The sequence below is a fragment of the Salvelinus fontinalis genome, chromosome 24, assembly GCF_029448725.1.
Source record: "Salvelinus fontinalis isolate EN_2023a chromosome 24, ASM2944872v1, whole genome shotgun sequence".
In the NCBI taxonomy this organism is placed as follows: Eukaryota; Metazoa; Chordata; class Actinopteri; order Salmoniformes; family Salmonidae; genus Salvelinus; species Salvelinus fontinalis.
The window spans coordinates 1,753,629-1,773,521 of record NC_074688.1 but is presented as its reverse complement, the minus strand read 5'-3'; the positions used below and the strand labels follow the sequence as shown (position 1 = coordinate 1,773,521).

General features: G+C 41.7%; 1 protein-coding gene across 11 annotated transcripts in view; it reads right to left on the bottom strand.

The window, feature by feature from the left end:
* The window catches only part of lrch3 (leucine-rich repeats and calponin homology (CH) domain containing 3), an 87,448-nt gene that overhangs the window by 51,415 nt on the left and 16,140 nt on the right, over positions 1 to 19,893 (bottom strand). For 10 of the 11 annotated variants that reach the window (XM_055879332.1, XM_055879333.1, XM_055879336.1 and 7 more), the window contains exon 2: positions 11,529 to 11,673. In XM_055879332.1, the coding sequence (XP_055735307.1) occupies positions 11,529 to 11,673 (145 nt within the window). Of the gene's footprint in view, positions 1 to 9,894; positions 10,542 to 11,528; positions 11,674 to 19,893 lie in introns of those variants that run through there. The other variant, XM_055879342.1, reaches the window with a different exon arrangement.

The following is a 19,893-nucleotide window of genomic DNA, read 5'->3' as shown; positions in this document are numbered from 1 at the left end:
GCGAAATGCTTGTGTTTCCAGCTCCAGCAGTGCAGTAATATCTAACAAGTAATATCTAACAATTTCACAACAATACACACAAATGAAAAGGAATGGAATTAAGAATCCGCACCACCCTCTGGAGAGCCCTGTGGTTGTGGGTGGTGCAGTTTCCATACCAGGCGGCAGTAAAGCCCGAAAGGATGCTCTCAATGGTGCATCTGTAAAAGTTTGTGAGGGTTTTTAGGTGCCAAGCCAAATGTATTCAGCCTCCTAAGGTTGAAGAGGCGCTGTTGTGCCTTCTTCACCACACTGTCTGTGTGGGTGGACCATTTCAGTTTGTTCGCGATGTGTACGCCGAAGAACTTGAAGCTTTACACCTTCACTGTGATCCCGTCGATGTGGTTAGGGGGGTGCTCCCTCTGCTGTTTCCTGACGTCCACGATCAGCTCCTATGCTTTTGTTGACATTGGGTGAGAGGTTATTGTCCTGGCACCACAGTCCCAGGGCCCTCACCTCCTCCCTGTAGGCTGTCTCGTCATTGTTGGTAATCAGGCCTACTACTATTGTGTCGTCTGCAAACTTGATGATTGAGTTGGATGTGTGCATGGCCACGCAGTCATGGGTGAACAGGGAGTAGAGGGGGCTGAGCACCCATCCTTGTGGGGCCCCTGTGTTGAGGATCAGTTTAGTGGAGGTTTTGTTTCCTACCTTCACGACCTGGGGACTGCCCGTCAATTAGTCCGGAACCTAACTGCACAGGGCGGGGTTGAGACCCAGGGTCTCTAGCTTAATGATGAGCTTTGAGGGTACTATGGTGTTGAATGTTGAGCTATAGTCAATGAACAGCATTCTTACATTGGTATTCCTTTAGTCCACATGGGATAGGGCAGTGTTCAGTGCGATGGCATTGTCTGTGGAACTTTCGTCTGTGGGTCTAGAGTGTCAGGTAAGGTGGCGGTGATATGATCCTTGACTAGTCTCTTATCAGACTGGGGTAGGGAGAGATTCCGAACATGCTCAAACACTCCAGCTCCAACTGGTCTGCGCAAGCTCTGAGGACATGGCTAGGGATGCCGTTTGGGCCGGCAGTCTTGCGAGGGTTAACACGCTTAAATGTCTTACGTCGGCCACGGAGGAGGAGAGCCCACAGTCCTTGATAGCGGGCCGCGTCGGTGGCACTGTGTTATCCTCAAAGCGGGTGAAGGTGTTTAGTTTGTACGGAAGCAAGACATTTGTGTCCGCGATGTGGCTGGGTTTTACCTGTGTAGTCCGTGATTGTCTGTAGTCCCTGCCACATACGTCTCGTGTCTGAGCCGTTGAATTGTGACTCCACTGTGTCTCTATACTGATGTTTTGCATGTTGATTGTCTTATGGAGGGATTAACTACACTGTTTGTATTCAGCCATATTCCCAGTCACCTTGCCATGGTTAAATGCGATGGTTCGTGCTTTCAGTGTTGCGCGAATGCTGACATCTATCCACGCTTTTCATAGTCACAGTGGGTACAACATCTCCTATACACTTCCTGATAAACTCACTCACCGTATCAGTGTATTTGACAATATTATTCTCGGAGGCAACCTGGAACATACCCCAGTCCGCGTGATCAAAACAATCTTTAAGCATGGATTGCGATTGGTCAGACCAGCATTGAATTGTCCTTAGCACAAGTACTTCATGATTGATTTTCTGCCTATAGAGTAAAATGGAGTCGTGATCAGATTTGCCGAAGGGAGGGTGGGGAAGGGCCTTGTATGCATCCCAGAAGTTGGAGTAGCAGTGGTCGAGGGTTTTCCCAGCGCAAGTACTACAGTCATTGTCTTGATAGAACTTCAGTAGTGTCTCTCAAATTAGCTTTGTTAAATCCCCAGCTACAATAAATGTGGCCTCAGGATATGTGGTTTCCAGTTTGCATAAAGTTTAGTGAAGTTCCTTGAGAGCAGTCGTGGTATCGGCTTGAGGGGGAATATACACGGCTGTGACTATAAGCGAAGAGAATTCTCTTGGGGAGGTAATACGGTTAGCATTTGATTGTGAGGTATTCTAGGTCGGGTGAACAAAAGGACTTGAGTTTCTGTACGTTATCACAATCACACCATGAGTAGTTAATCATAAAACATACATCCCCGCCCTTCTTCCCATAGAGATATTTATTCCTCTCTTCACGATGAACTGAGAGAGCCATGTTTCCATGAAACAGAGTATGTTACAATCCCTGAAGTCTCCCTGGAAGGAAATCCTCGCCCTGAGCTCGTCAACTTTATTATCCAGAGACTTAACAAAATCGAGTAATATACTCAGAAGCGGTGGGCGGTGTGCTTGCCTCCTGAGTTGGACTAGAAGTCGACTACCTCTCCTCCGCCAGCGGTGATTTGGGTCAGCCTCTAGAATCAGTTCAATTGCCCTGTGGGGTACGAACAAAGGATCCGAGTCGGGAAAGTCGTATTCCTGGTCATAATGCTGGTGAGTTACCGCCGCTCTGATATCCAAATGTTCTTCTCGGCTGTATGTAAAATAAAATTTTCTGGGCTAATAATGTAAGAAATAAAAAAGTTTAAGAACTAGAATCATGTTATGATGTATTTAAAAGTTGACAGCTATTACAAAATCAGTTGTCATAAGCTGCATGACGAGCAGTTTATTTTTCGAATTATTGAGTTTTGATCTTAGTCCCTATCCTAACCTCACGTTCTACACCAGTGGGCGCCAACATGTTAAAAAGGAGCTAGAACGGAATGTGAAGAGCTATTGCCATTCTATGGAAGAAAACTATGTTTCAAATCGTCGTGAGAAGTTGTATAAAACTGAACTAAAAAGAGAAATAGATAATAACACTCCCTTATCTATACAAATGTGCTATGAAAGGGTTGAGGGACAGATTGACGCCAGGATATGGTGAGTCTTCATAAGGAGAACGAGCTACCGGCGATTAGGCTAGCTAAGCTATTGCTAGCATTTTGAGAGTGTTCATACTGAACCAAGCATAGGCACAAGCCATTAACATTTAGTCTAGCTCAGTTATCGATCAATCAATTGAAATATCAAAACGTGTATAGGTCTAAGCGCTAGTCCTTTGCATTGTCCAGGTTAGTTTAATGTTTAGTTCATGTGAGCCTGGTGCTGTAGTTAAAGTGTAAAGCATTTTGACAAAGTTTAATTTTCTCATTCCTGTAAGAGATAAAAGCTAAGAGCTATATTCATGTTTATATGAAAGGTACTCATGGTATATATATATATATATATTGTGTGATCCTGTTTAACCTCTAACGAGCACCTACCCCGGGTCCGGGAGCACCCCCCACCCCCCGCCCACACTGATTAGCATCGCTAGCATAGCGTCACAATTAAACAGTAGCATCTAAATATCATTAAATCACAAGTCCAAGACACCTAATGAAAGATACAGATCCTGTGAATAAAGCCACCATTTCAGATTTTTAAAATGTTTTACAGGGAAGACAAAATATGTAAATCTATTAGCTAACCACGTTAGCAAAAGACATCACTTTTCTAACTCCATCAGTTTCTTACTCCATCAGGTGCTATCACCAATTCGGCTAAACTAAGATATTGATAGCCACTAACCAAGAAAAAACCTAATCAGATGACAGTCTGATAACATATTTATGGTATAGGATAGATTTTGTTAGAAAAATGTGCATATTTCAGGTAGACTTCATAGTTTACAATTGCACCCACCGTCACAAATGGACTAGAATAAATAAATAGAGCAACGTGTATTACCTAATTACTAATCATCAAACATTTCGTAAAAATACACAGCATACACTAATCGAAAGACACAGATCCTGTGAATACAGACAATATTTCAGATTTTCTAAGTGTCTTACAGCGAAAACACAATAAATCGTTATATTAGCATACCACATGTTCAAACATTACCCCAGCATAGATTCTAGCCAAAGAAAGCGATAACGTCAACATTGCCAAAATATATTAATTTTTTCACTAACCTTCTCAGAATTCTTCCGATGACACTCCTGTAACATCATATTACACAATCCATATAGAGTTTGATCGAAAATGTGCATATTTAGCGGCACAAATCGTGCTTACACAATGGAAATACTGTCCAACTACTCAAGCAATCTGCCCGGCAGCATCATGATAATACAACTATTTTTATCGAAAACTATTCATAAACTTAACTAAAAAAATACAGGTTGGCCATGAAATGAAAGATGCATTAGTTATTAATGCAACCGCTAAGTTAGATTTTTAAAATTAACGTTACTAGACATACAGTGTGCGTTACAGACAGACTAGTGCCGCAATAACGGCGTCACTATTTGCCATTATTGAGTTTACATTTTTCCACATAAAAATGGAATAACATCATAAATAGCTCTTACTTTTCGACGAGCTTCCATCGGAATCTTGGCCAAGTGGTACTTTTGTCCAAAAGAATCGTTGCTTGGTTGTAAAACGTTGCATTCAACTTCTGATATAGCAGCTAACTATAGCTAACAATTGCTAACATTAGCTAACGCGTCCAAATCCTCAATACGCAATACTGAGGAAATTCCGAAAAATAGCAATATACTCGCATAATCTGATATAACTCGGTTTCAAATAGCTTCGTTATGATGTTTCTAACACCTATATCAAATTAAATTACAGACTGATATATCTAAAGTTCATTAGTGAGCGTTCGAAAATGGCATCCCCAGGTCTCTCTCTGCGTAAAGTTCAACGTCGAAAAGAAGGCGTACCTCACTCCTTGGTCTTTTATAACCTCTGAGAGTTACGTAGGAAGCCCATTCCACTTCTCATTGCTTACTGACATCCAGGGGAAGGCGGGTGCAGTTCGTGTCGTTCCATAGGATATACACACCCCTTTAAACTGAACTGAGATCAGAGCTTCGCTCTCAGACCTTCGCAAAACCTGTCATGGATTTCGCTGTAGAAAGAGTTCTGTTCCACTCAGAGACATAATTCAAACGGCTATAGAAACTAGATAGTGTTTTCTATCCAATAATAACAAAAATATGCATATTGTACGATCAAGAATTGAGTAGGAAGCCGTTTCATCTGTAGAGACAATTATGCTAATTTGAAACAGCACCCCCTATAGTCGCAAGAAGTTAAAACAGGTCAGGTTTTTTGAGTATGGATTCAGTTCCACCAAGGATGGCGAGCCGCCAGAACCCAGGACATCCATAAGATTTGCATGCAAAAACCTATTTCCCTTTTCCTTGGAGGACAATGAATTTGCACTGCCATACTAGTGTGGTAGGATTATTTGTTGCAAGACATCATTGCACCATCCCATGGGACTGTCATAAGCACATTTAAGCACCAGCGTTTGATATGCACAGTCACTCACATTTGATTCCATCTCATAGTGGTTTATAAGTCAGTCATTCTGAATTGGGTTTTTCTGTGGATTCATGTTAATTGTATTTCAATTAAACTTTGAACATTGAAATCTGAGATACCCTCAATATTAGTTAGTTGGCCTCCTGAGTGGTGCAGTCTAAGGCACTGCATTGCAGTTGCTAGCTGTGCCACTACAGATCCTGATTCGAGTCCAGGTGCTGTCGCAGTCGTCCGCGACCGGGAGACCCATTGGGCGGTGCACAACTGACCAAGCATCGTCCAGGTTAGGGGAGGGTTTGGCCAGGCAGGGATGTCCTTGTCCCATCGCTCTGTGGCAGGCCGGGCGCATGCACGCTGACACGGTGTATGGGGTTTTCTCCGACACATTGGTGCGGTTGGCTTCCGGGTTAAGCTGGCATCGTGTTAACTTCTTGTCAATATGGGGGCGCTGTTTTCACTTTGTAAAAATTTGTTCCCAAATTAAACTGCCTCATACTCAATTCTTGCTCGTACAATATGCATATTATTATTACTATTGGATAGAAAACACTCTAGTTTCTAAAACCGTTTGAATTATATCGGAGGACGCATAGCTCTTGACCTTCCCCTCTCCTGAGTCCTCTCCTGACTCCGTGCGGGAGTTGCAGTGATGAGACAGGACTGTAACTACCAATTGGATACCACAAAATGGGGGAGAAAAAGGGGTAAAAATAGAGTTGAGTGCATCCTAGTAAACTATAGGCGGGATTAGGGTTGCACATTTTGGGGAATATTCATAAGTGGAACCTTTCCATGGGAATTAATGGGAATATATGCAAATTAATATCAATACCATTTAAAATGTAGATTTTTTTTGCATTGGATATATTTACCATATCATATGGAGACAGAAACATAAGCCTTTTACCTTATTATTAGTAGCCATAATTGCAAATGATTAAATCCTTCCAATAGAAATATAAAACAATTATGTTACGAATTGAACTGTAATTAAATGTGTTGACTCTTCGCATGGGATGATTACTGAATAACAAAAGAAATGGAATATTGAATGATCCCCAACGATCCATCGCATCTCCTAATAACGTTTTCAACATACATCTGTAAAATTATAGTCTAGAAACTAAAGCTTTGTTTGTCTTCCTCTCAGGCTTCTATGTCTTCTAACTGGACCTCCTCAATGTTCACCAGACTCCGAGGCCTCATCTTCACTGTCCAACCTTGTTGAGGAAGGCTTGTTGTCAGGCTCAAAATGCCTAAAATTTGCTCAGATGGCCACCAATTTTTCAACCCTTGTATTGGTCAGTCTGTTGCGTGCTTTGATGTGTGTGTTCCCAAAGAAAGACCAGTTGCGCTCTGAGGCGGCTGATAGTGGGATTTGGAGGATGGGGGCAACAGGGGAAAGAGCCTCAGATCCACAAAGTCCCTTCCACCAGGTGGCTGATGAGATATGTTGGCACGACTGCCATATTGCATCTAAGCCCTTGCATGGAAGTGTACTTCACCAGACTGCCAAGAACCTTGCCCTCATCCAGGCCAAGGTGGCGAGACACGGTAGTGATGACACCACAGACCTGGTTGATCTCTGCACCAGACAGGATGCTCTTGCAAGCATACTTGGGGTCCAACATGTACGCTACGTATGGACTTCAGGCAAAAGCCTGTACACTTTTTGATGTATTTCAGAACTGCAGTTTCCTCTGCTTGGAGCAACAGTGAAGTGGATAGGGCAGTACAGATTTCTTCTCTTACATCTGCAAGCAGAGTCTGAACATCAGACAGGATGGCATTGTCTCCCTCACTCCGTGCAATGGCTACTGCTATAGGTTTCAGGCTGCTTACCACTTTCTCCCATAATACATCATCCAGGAGGATCCTCTTGATGTGGCTGTCCATATCGGCAGACTGATATGGTAATTTCTTGGAGAGACTCCGTCCCCTCCAGGAGACTGTCAGACATGATGACAACACCACAAAGGTGTTGCTGGGCAGCTTCAATGTGGTCCTCTTATTCTTCTAACTTTGATTGGTGAGGTAAATTGCTGCAAAATTTGATTACCCTTCCCATACCTAACCATTTCCTTGGCTCCCTTGTAGAGTGTATCCATTGTTTTCCATGCCATCCATGATGTTGAGGAGCAGATTCAATGCATGAGCAGCACAGCCAATAGGTATGATGTGAGGGTAGGACTCCTCAACTTTAGACCAAGCAGCCTTCACGTTCGCAGCAGTCATTTTTTATTTAACTAGGCAAGTCAGTTAAGAACAAATTCTTATTAAAATGATGGCCTACCAAAAGGCAAAAGACCTCCTGCGGGGACGGGGAATAAAAAAAAAACATAATTAGGACAGAACACACATCACAACAAGAGACAACACTACATAAAGAGAGACCTAAGACAACATAGCAAGGCAGCAACACATGACAACACAGCATGGTAGCAACACAAAACATGGTACAAACATTGGGCACAGACAACAGCAAAGGGCAAGAGGAAGAGACAACAATACATCACGCAAAACAACAACAACTGTCAGTAAGAGTGTCCATAATTGAGTCTTTGAATGAAGAGATTGAGATAAAACTGTCCAGTTTGAGTGTGTTTGCAGCTCGTTCCAGTCGCTAGCTGCAGCTAACTGAAAATACCAGCGACCCAGGGATGTGTGCGCTTTGGGGACCTTTAACAGAATGTGACTGACAGAACGGGTGTTGTATGTGGAGGATGAGGGCTGCAGTAGATAGCTAAGATAGGAGGGAGCAAGGGTTTTATAAATAAGCATCAACCAGTGGGTCTTGCGACTGGTATACAGAGATGACCAGACAAAGTATAGAGTGCAGTAATGTGTCCTATAAGGAGCATTGGTAGCAAATCTGATGGCCGAATGGTAAAGAACATCTAGCCGCTCAAGAGCACCCTTACCTGTTGATCTATAAATCATGTCTCCGTAATCTAACATGGGTAGGATGGTCATCTGAATCAGAGTTAGTTTGGCAGCTGGGGTGAATGACGAGCAATTACGATAGAGGAAACCAGGTCTAGATTTAACTTTAGCCTGCAGCTTTCATATGTGCTGAGAGAAGGACAGTGCTCCATCTAGCCATACTCCAAAGTACTTGTATGAGGTGATAACCTCAGAGGTAGTAATCACACCTGTGGGGAGGGGCATTCTTCTCACCAAACCACATGACCTATTTTTTTGGAGGTGTTCAGAACAAGGTTAACTTCTTCAGGCTAGGGGGCAGTACTCGGAAGTTTGGATGAATGAGGTGCCCAATGTAAACTGCCTGTTACTCAGGCCCAGAGGCTAGGATATGCATATGCATGGCAGTATTGGATAGAAAACTCTAAAGTTTCCAAAACTGTTAGAATGATGTCTGTGTATAACAGAACTGATATGGCAGGCGAAAACCCGAGGACAATTCATCCAGAATTTATTTTTCAGCTCACCACTGATTACAATGGCTGGGAACGGGAATATAAAAGGAATGCCTCCCAGATTGCAGTTCAGATTGTCAGTTGATTATTGACAAGTTTTTCCAACACTTTTGATAAATAGGGCAACATAGAAATAGGCCTATAACAGTTAGGATCAGCTTGATCTCCCCCTTTAAATAAAGGACAAACCGTGGCTGCCTTCCAAGCAATTGGGAACCTCCCCAGAGAGGAGAGACAGATTAAAAAGGTTGGAGATAGGCTTGAAATTATAGGGGCAGCAACCTTAAAGAAAAAAGGGTCTAAACCATCTGACCCAGCTGGTTTTTTGGGGTAAAGTTTAAGGAGCTCCTCTAGCACCACGGACTCAGTGAAAAAGTTTCAGGGAGAAACTTCTTAGCTGGGCAAGGGGGAAAAAGAGGGAGAAGCATCGGGGATAGTCACATTAAAAGGGGTGGGAGGCATGACTGAGTCAAACGGGCAAGGAGGCATGACTGAGTCAAAATAGGAATCCTGACTTAATGAAGTGGTGATTAAAGAGATCAGCCATGTGCATCTTGTCAGTAACAACCCCATCATCAACTTTAAGGGACATGGGCAGCTATGGAGGAGGGTTTATTCTCCAGGACGTTAACCGTTTTCCAGAACGTCTTGGGGATAGATATACAGAGAGAGAACTGCTCCTTAAACGAACTAACTTTGGCCTTCCGGATAGCCCGAGTGCACTTATTTCTCATTTGCCTGAACGTGAGCCAGTCAGCCTGAGTATGCGTGTGCCGAGCCTTTTGCCAAATGCAATTCGAGGTGGAGTAATTCTGCAAGAATTCACGGTCGAACCAGGGGCTGAGCCCGTTTTTAATTCTCATTTTCTTTATGGGGGCGTGTTTGTTAACAATACCACTGAAAATATCAAAAAAGAGGGGATCAAGCTGATTCTATACCATTTTACAGAGGCCAGTTCATGAAGGAAGGCTTGCTCATTAAAGTTTTTTAGCAAGCATCTATGACAAATCAGGACAGGTTGTTTCACTGAGCAGCCATTACTAACCCAGGCTGTAGAACAGTGATCACTAAGGTCATTACAGAAGAAACCAGACTAATACCTATCATGATTATGTCTGTCACCAGTGCAAATACCTTCGGTGGTCCAAGGTCATTGATGACTGCCTTCAGCTCATCTGCAATGTAGAGACTGGTGTATCTCTTGTGCCTTGTGTCTGTGCTCCTGTAGAATACTGGTTGAGAGGTGGAGATGTAGTTAATTATTCCTTGCCCATGAACATTCGACCACCCATCAGAGATGACTGCAATATAGTCTGCTTGCTCTATGATTTGCTTGACCTTCACTTGAACTCTGCATCAAGCAAATTGGTATATAAAACATGTCTGGTTGGAGGGGTGTACACGCTGGACGAAGAACGTTCAGAAATCTCTTCCAACACACATTGCCTGTGAGTATCAGAGGTGAACCACTTGCATACACAGCTTCATTGAGTCCAAAAAACTTCTGGAAAACTTCTGATTCCAGGTGGACCATGAGCTGTTGCTATCGATAAGGTGTCTGATTCATAATTTTCACCTCGAATAGAAGTAGAGGGACTTTTGTCAGAGATTGCTTGTTGTGAGCGCTGAGGGAACTTTATGCACTTGGCCAGATGATTCTGCATTTCTGTTGCATTCTTCACATATGATTTGGCACAGTATTTGCAAATGTACACAGCTTTTCCTTCTACATTAGCTGCAGCGAAATGTCTCCACACATCAGATAGTGCCGTGGCATTTTTCTGTAAAGATTAGAAAAAAGAGTAAAACTAACATACAATTCCATGTACAGATAAATAGTTAAGCAATTACATTAAACAACTCCTTTGTAAGATAAATGTTTTAAAATGAAACATGTATGGAAACAGGTGAATTAGCACTCCTCAGTTAGCAGGCTCAAGCAAGCTAAAACCCACATGGTAGCAAAAACTAACTAGCAGAAATTGTTAACAAGTTAGAATTGATTTAAACACACCTTGCTGTAGGCTACTATTTACTAGTTAACAAAAAATCATGTATGTCATATAAAATATATTCACCCCACCCAGTATTGTAATCAAAACTTACCAGAAAGCATGTAGTCCTTGGCTCAGACAGTGTAGTAGTGTGGGCTCAATAGCATCTCATTAGTGTGCAAGATCTTGAGAATCAGCTGTACATGTGACGGAAGAGTGCACTGTACATGTGATGAAGGAATGCGCTGTGCATGCAGAGGGTTGCAATTCCCTTGAATTGGGGAGTTTAACCAAAATATGCCACAAGATCTAGAATTGCCTTGTGTAGTATCCCACAAAAAAAATGTTCACTGTTATAAGCTAACTTGTTTTAATGAATTTAAGCAAAATTCCCAGGCTCAACTTCACATGGAAAATATATGGAAATTTACCGGAAAGTTTCAGACCCTTTGCAACCCTACGCGGGATATATAGCCGATATCGAAGTCTATTGTACTGTTGATGTATTGAATTCATATTTCCCTCGACGTGATACTTTTGTATTATTTTGGTGGGCTAACTTCCTTCTTGGGCCATTGCATTTGGGACTTTTTGCATCTCGGGTCCAAGAAAAAAAAATATGGAGAACCCTGCCCTACACTAGCTTATTTATTCACAAACTGAAATTAGGCGAACCATTCGTTTTATAAACCAGGAAATGTCAGAGCAATTTCTGCATATAAGTAGTTTACACCACTGGTGTGTGTGCCCCCCCCCCCCCCCCCCCCCCGTTACCTTATGTTCAGGTAGGTGAGGGCCTGGAGATTGAGAAGACTCTCAGGCAGCGAGCGCAGGCAGTTCTGGTAGAGGTTAAGGTGTTCCAGAGAGACAAACATACACACCTCCACGGGCAGTTCTGGCAGACGGTTACGGGACAGATCTAAACAAGGGGAGAGAGACGTGTACGTCATGCCACAGTTTATTTCATTTATTCAGACTGATAAGTTGGTTTAGAACACATTCTCAACGACAAGAAAGGCTGTGTTGGGATCTAGCCAGGGTTGTATTCACTAGGTACCAAATAGAAGAAATTGTACTGAAACAGGGAGTGATTACTTGAACTTGGTATGCACTAATGAATAAAACACAGGACATTTGGGCTCAACCCAACCCATACTCCTGTGACAAGTGCCATGGGATCTGTAAGGACATCGGTTGTCATCTCAACTGATGGACAGCACACTTTACAGTTCCCAGTCACTGTCCTGGGGAAAACCCTGCACAGCAGCTACATTTACCATGTGTTCTGTAGGCCTAAATGTATCCTTAATGAATAAAACAGATTTATTTCAGTTTGTTCCTTTCAAAAGTCTAAATCAGAATTGTTTATAGATATTACGAATGCTTTGGTTTGCTCATAACCTAATAGAAGTATACTAAATGTACAAGTCCACTCAATTAGCAGGTTACATTTATTAACACTGTCAAAATGTCAAACTGAGATGTGCTTATTGCCTGTGGAGTATGTGAAATGCAGTAGAATTGTTACATTTTTATTTTCAGCTGTATCAGAACAAACAGTAAATGGAACAACAATACTGTAAATACCTTCAGCCCTGTTTCACGCCAACACGAGTACTCAAAATTATTTTCAAGAGGGTACTCCAACACAGACATTCTTTCAAACGCCCATCACTACTAAATATCTGACAAAAAACTTCCCTGAACAGCAGCTGTAAAGCAATATTCAACCCCTATCCCCTCCCTCAATCCACATAGCTTCTGGGTCCACTCTGTTTGCTAGCCTAAAAGCTGGTCATTTCTTAGTGTTACGCTAGCTGCATAAAAATATGCTACAGTGACGACATACATTTAAGTTAAAGATATGATTGTGATTTTGCTATCCTATTCCCAAGCATAGGTCTTTATTTTCTCCACTGCTTATCGTGATGTAATATTGTGATAAGAACTAGGGGTGAATGCTGGAAAACTTATCTACAGAAGTACTCATTTTATAACTAAAAGGTATTTTAATAGACCACTCATTCTGACTAAATGTGTTTTGTTGGTTTATATACGAGTAGGCCTATGTTACAAACAGCGAGACAAAAGACCATTACCATCACACACAGACAGACTGTCATACACACCCGTGACGTCTGAAAATAGCTGACAGAGATAAAGGGAGGTTCTTCTCCCTCCAGTCAGATCAAAGGGCTCAGTATCTTGAAGCAGCTCTTCTTGTGCTTGTCTAATAAGTAATGCCGAAAGAGCCTAATAGCTCATTTATATCTTCCTATAGTGGATCGCCGGGACAGAATTTTCCATTCCTAAACCACGCCGTGGGCAGTTCTAAAACTACTTGCACGTTGTTAACCATTTGTTTAGACATTGCTCCGTCATGTTACCTTATGAGCTAACTAACTACCTCTTAACTTGACCAGTATATCCAAACATTTGGGGGCACAGGCAGACAAAAGGGATAGCTTTTTCAGGAGTTCATGATCATCTGCGAGCAAGTATTTCTGTGTGTGTCTGTCACATATTGTTCAGTAATACTGTGCAGTGAGTGTTGCTGTATCCCGATGGCATTCCCAGCCAAGTCTATATTTATCCCCTGCAGCTGTGTGAGGATCCAGGATACAGGAAGCTGCTGCTCTTCGCAATGCTGTCTGCTTCCTACGCCAGCCAGGCTCTCAATCCAACCAAAGACAACCATGCCGAAAGATGCCCAATGACAGAAATATGGGCTAAGTCCAAATTCTCTCTCCTACTGTTGTTCACTCAATTAAGTTGGGAATTTTAATTGTCTTCTCTTTTAACAAAGAGAAGCCATTTGCTTTCCAAACTGTTTTCCCGCAATTGAATTTTTTTCTTCCACTGACAGTCCCAACTCAAATCATCTATTTGGTATTTGCCGCATGCGCTGCTCAAATTAGCCTTATGAGCCTATTTTAATATACTATCCCCCATAGTAGAAAAGTTGACCTTTTCTATTGGTCAGCTTGTCGAGAAAGAAATAGCCCAAAGAGTCTCCAGGACAGTACGATAAATCCCAAATAGGCTGAGGCTACATAAAGAAAACTTGAAAAAGCAATGAATCTGATGCAACAGATCAGAACGTTTAGCTTTACATTTTTATAAACTATTATTCTTAAAATTCTTAGTGCAGCAATGTGCACAAGGCAATAGGCTATGCGCAAATGTACATTTGGCTAATAGACAACTTAAAAAACTTTTTTTTTTTTTTTTTTTTTTTACCAATAGAACATGAGAGAAATAGGCTACTGGTTTTAATGGCATAAGAAGTTTTATAAAACAATTGCCTCGAGGAATACGGTCGGATTTTGCCTAGGCTACTTCGAAGCAAGGTAAAACATGCCTAATAATATGTAGTAAAACGTTCAGCTTTCAAACAATTAAGTAGCTATATGTTTTCAAAATGCTTCCAGCTTATTGCAAAGTGATGAAGCCTGCCTTCCGTTGCCTTTGAATGATGAATGGGAAGCGCGCTTCAATTACCAGTTGAGAAATACAAATATTAGCTATTTTTTAATTGTGGCCCAAAAACTATTTTTAACACACGATTGGATTTAGAATTGATGCTCAATTATTGGGCTTATAAAGGCTTTGTATGATGTGTGCGTGTGAAAAATAAGGTTCATAACGAATATACACATACGCCAATTTAATTCCACTAAATTATGCAAGTGAACCCATAGACCGATAAACATTACCGGTCAAATGTATTTCCATCAACTGCTATTTTCCATCAACGAATAGGCAAAAAAAGCATAATTCTTCTCCTTGACAATTGTCTGTTGTCTTTTATTTATTGGCTTTTCTATTTATTTAACGGCCAAAAGCCGGCTAACGGAAACCCTGATCAGGATATATGATAAACCGAGTAGCAGCATAATTTATGAAAGCAAGTTAGGCTTGGGCGGTATCCAGATTGTCGAACCTTCATACCATCCTCAGGGTATTCAGAACACACAATCCTGTCTAGGAGCTCTACGAACAATTCCTTTGACCTCATGGCTTGGTTTGTGCTCTGTCATGCACTGTCAACTGTGGGACCTTATAAAGACCGGTGTGTCTCTTTCCAAATCATGTCCAATCAATTGAATTTACCACAGGTGGATTCCAGTCAAATTATAGAAACATCAAGGATGATCAATGGAAACAGGATGCACCTGAGCTCAATTTCGAGTCTCATAGCAAAGGGTCTGAAGAGTTATAAAAAATAAACATACTTTACTTACATAAGTTTGCTAAAAATTATATTCTCATATTGTGTCCTCTGTAATACCAGTGCCATGCTTGGAAATGCATGATTTTATCCAAGGTTAATGGAAACCATGATAGTATAATGACCTTACTGAAGAGCTCAGTGACTTTCAACGTGGCACCGTCATAGGATGCTACGTTTCCAACAAGTGAGTTCGTCAAAATTCTTCCCTGCTAGAGCTGCGCCGGTCAACTGTAAGTGCTATTACTGTGAAGTGGAAACTTCTAGGATCAACAACGGCTCACCCGCGAAGTGGTAGGCCACACAAGCACACAGAATGGGACTGCAGAGTGCTGAAGTGTGTAGCGCGTAAAAATAATTTGTCCTCAGTTGCAACACTCACTACCGAGTTCCAAACTGCCTCTGAAAGCACAGTAACTGTACGTCGGGAAATCGAAATTGATTTATACTGGACACCACACAGGAAAGTATGACCACTGACATGTTTGCCAAGGCAGCCCCATTACCACCAGACAAAATGCTGGTATGCACAGTAACTATATCAGCTGGGAATTACAATTAAAAGGTGAGAGGTGCACATTGTTACTTTTGCAGAACATTACTTCCATTGTATTATGTAAAGGGTAGTTTATTTTATGGACCTGTTACTACATTTGAAAGTTATCAAAACAGTTTAGAATAGTTTAGAATACATAAATTCTCAAATTGCATTCCTATTGAAAGCTTCCTCCTGCATCTCACCATACATCTGCCTGTAGTTATTTGACTCAACCTGCAGGAGGTTGGTTTGTTGTGATTGAGATGGGGGTGGAAACAGCTGCGGGCCAGGTTCTGACAAACATATGGGTGTGTCTTGGTGGTGGCAAGTACACACCCAAGAAACACTGACAAACCCCAACCACAAGCTAAATCACTTTTGGCTTCTGTCACGACAACCAGCATTTCTTGAGAAAGCCAAAAAAAACTATACCAAATCAGTGGGTGCAGTTCCCCTTTAATTTCTTCCAGCGAGCTCCTGCCTTAGATAACCGGTGTGGACTGGCCACAGAGACATGGGTCTGGCGGAACAAAACACAGAGGGAGAGAGAACAACAAGAGAAGCTTCTGCCAAGTTAACCAAGTAAGGCCTCAGTCTCAATCTCTTCTCCGTTTTCCTCTTTTCCTTTGTAAGGGTCTGGCAGTGTGAACTGTGTCTGGATGTAACCCCCAAGCATCGCCAAACTTGCAGGGCACATACACACTGCATTGACTATGCTCCAATTCCTCAGTCAGCGCACACAGACAACAATGATCAGTGGAACGCCCAGGCAAGAGGATCACAGACTTACTCAGACAAGGACATGTATACCCCCTCTCTGTCTCGCTCGCTCTATACAGTTAGGGTGGGCAATATATCAAATTCATTTGAACGCATGTTTTAGCGCCATGTTCCAAATGCCTCTATTGCATTTTTATAAGCTTTCTGTCCTAGTCTCCTTCGCTCATTTTGTGCTGTGAGCACCTTGCGACTCGCAGACACTAAGCCCTTCCTCCTGCCACTCAACAACAAAGACGAAAGCTGACTTCTTCCTCTGTGACAACAAGCCATTTAAACTCGCTATTTACATTTGAGGTTTGGTCCAACAGGTAGGCCATTCTGACACCGAAATGCCGAGAGACATTTTACCATAGAGTTGAACTAAACCTTTCTAACAATACCTTTTTTATGCCTCATCTCCCAAAATGTATAACAGACTAGGGTTGGGTGCAGTAGAGGCTCCTCTGTGGAGGAAGGAGAGGACAATCACCAGTGGATTTTTTTATACATGTATTGTAAAACATATATATTTTTTAAAGATAAAACTATTCTAAATATAATCAAGACACCAAATAATTAAACACACTATTTTGCAAAGAAGATCTACCAGTGGCCTCAACAGCACTCTGTGGGGTAGCACCAGGGTGTAGCCGGAGGACAGCTAGCTCCCGTCCTCCTCTGGGTACATTGAATTCAATACGAAACCTAGGAGGCTCATGGTTCCCACCCCCTTCCAGACTTACACAGCAATTATGACAGCTTCCGGAGGACGTCCTCCAGCCTATCAGAGCTCTTGCGGCATGAACTAACATCTTGTCCACCCAATCAAACGATCAGAGAATTGATCTAGTACTGAAGGATAAGCTACAGCTAGCTGGCACTGCAGTGTACAAAATGTGGTGAGTAGTTGTTCCAAAAGAGAGAAAGACAATCGTTGAACAGTTGAACTAATTAATTTCTTCCAAAATTAAGACTAAGCAAGAGAGAAAGAGAGATTGAAAATGAATAAGAAAAAAAAGCAGCTAACTAGTTCAGCCTACTGAAACACCCTGCTCAAACAGAGGGATGCTATGTTAGCTAGTTGGCTATGACTAACCAACACAACACTGGAACTCTTCCAAGTCAAGGTAAGCTTTTGTATTTACTAATTTATCGCCACCAGGGCCCACTGGTGTAACTGTTTACTGACTGTACATTGTCACAGCATGATGGTATGGGTTTACTAACACTTTAGTTCTATTAGCTATGTTGACTAAGACGTTACTTTAGCTAATATGGTTACAACGATGTTGGCTGTGTGTTGAAGTTATGATATGGTTTGGCTTGGAAAGGGTTTTGAGCCTGATCACATACAGTTGATGTGTTGTGCATTGAAGTCCACAAGCGAAGGGAAGAGGTGAGTGCATAGATGAAACAAGGAATACAACGTGGCTGCTATGAAAGTGAACTGTTTGCGTGTGATCAGGGGTGTATTCATTCCACTGATTCTGTTGAAAAACGTTTCTTAAACAGAAGCAAACAGAACAAAACGGGAATAAACATACATGAATTTGTCCAATAGAAACTCTCGTTTGCAACTGTTGGACTAATGATTACACCCTATATCAGCTAGATGCAGGGAAGTGTGTGCAAGATGGTATTGAATGTCACCGTCTGTCCATGTCACTTTTAATTTGTCTCTTGACCTGTGTGCACCTACATTGTAAACTTTCCATATGCTTGGTTGTAGCAACCTCATGATAGGTACAGGGAAAATTTGAATATCATGTAGTAGCCTAAACCTGTCACCGTTACATTGAACTGGGTGAATGGAATGAGTCATCCAACATGCTGTAATAGAAATAAGAGTATGCAAATGACCGCTACTGGTTGGGTGTTAACCAGATTTCCATATCTTCATACCGTGCCTGTGCCATCCCAGGATTTACGTTATTACTGGTAGTGCACACACAAGATGTGCATTTCCCCCCCAAATAAATAAATAAAAACGCCAAAAAACATCACTTACCAGAATGCTAACAAAATGCTAAGAAGTACTTAAGGTATTCTCAGCGGATGCTAGGAAATTGCTAACGAGAGCGTGCAAACATTCACTACAAAGACAGACAACCCAACTCAAAGTTACGCAAGTATCTCAAAACACAGTTTGCAGCATGCACAAAACAAACATTAGGCAGCAGCGATCTTAATCCAGGAGGGCTTTGTCTCTGCTGCCGTTACCAATAAGCTTGATCTTGCACGCTCACGTTAGCTACTCAGCTAACATTAGCAAAAACCCAGCTGCATTTGGCACATAGTATAACTTAATAGTTATAAGATATATATAGCTGGCAAACAGTGAGTTTCACACAAGTGTAACTTAATCAACTCAAGACTCAACTTACCAAGTTCCCATTTTACTTATTTTCTTTGTAAACAAAACAGATGACTATCTCAAACTGCTGTTTTGGGAAACAAGGACTGGTAAGCTTCCTAATGAAAAGGTTCTTAAATGAAAAATTATCAAAATGGGCGAAATGAACGTAATCTGCTTTATCTATTACTTAGTGTGCAAGTTGAATGCAAGTATTTTTTTAAAGTACAAATACTCAAAGCCTAAAAAAAATCACTTACCAGAATACTACTAAAATGCTAACAAGTACTAAGGAATCCTCTTCAGGGACGCCAACTAAATGCTAACATGCGCATTGTAAACATTTTGTACAGTTTCTCACCTAAACTATACAAGTAACTAAAAAATGCTACTCACAGTTTGCTGCACGCACCAAAAATAATATTAGCCAGGGAGGCTCTTGAACCAGGAGTGGATTCTCTGCTGTTACCAAGCGAATACTTGATTTTGGAAGACGCTAACCACTTAGCTAGACAGCTAACTAGCTACTAAATTGTGTGCTTGTAAACAAACACCACATGACATGTGCCTGAGGACTACCATAAGCAACATTTCTCATTTTTAGAAAAGCTTTTTTTTTATCCAGGTAGGTCACTTGATTTCAATATGTAAACAAGGTGAACAGACTGTTGTTCAAACAGTTAGAGACAGACAGAAGGGTGTATTCATAACAGTTAAACTGTTCCACCATGTAAGCAAGCAAATATACACTGTGTACACAAAATATTAAGAACTTAGTCAAATGTAGTCGCACCCCCCATTTGCCTCAATTCGTTGGGGCATGGACTCTACAATGACTCCAACGCATCCAACAGTTGTCAAGTTGGCTGGATGTCCTTTGGGTGTGGACCATTGTTGATACACACCGGATCTGTTAAGTGTGAAAAGCATGAAAAACCCAGCAGCGTTTCAGTTCTTCACACAAACCTGTTCAAAGGCAATTCAATACCTGTTCCTGACCTTCCTCCTCCCGCTGGCCTTGGCAGATTCTGCCGTTAAGCTGCTCAAGTTGCCGGGAATAGGCTACACCAGAGGTCGGCAACCTTTTTCATTTGGAGAGCCAATTTATCTTACCATTTCTACTGATCTGCATGCCAGTTATGATTCTCATATGCACATTTTCATGGAACAGTTTTATTTCATTTATAATTGTCTTTGTATTTCAAAAGCATTGTAATGTGGCTCATCTAAATAAAATAGATACAAATCTAAAAGCTAC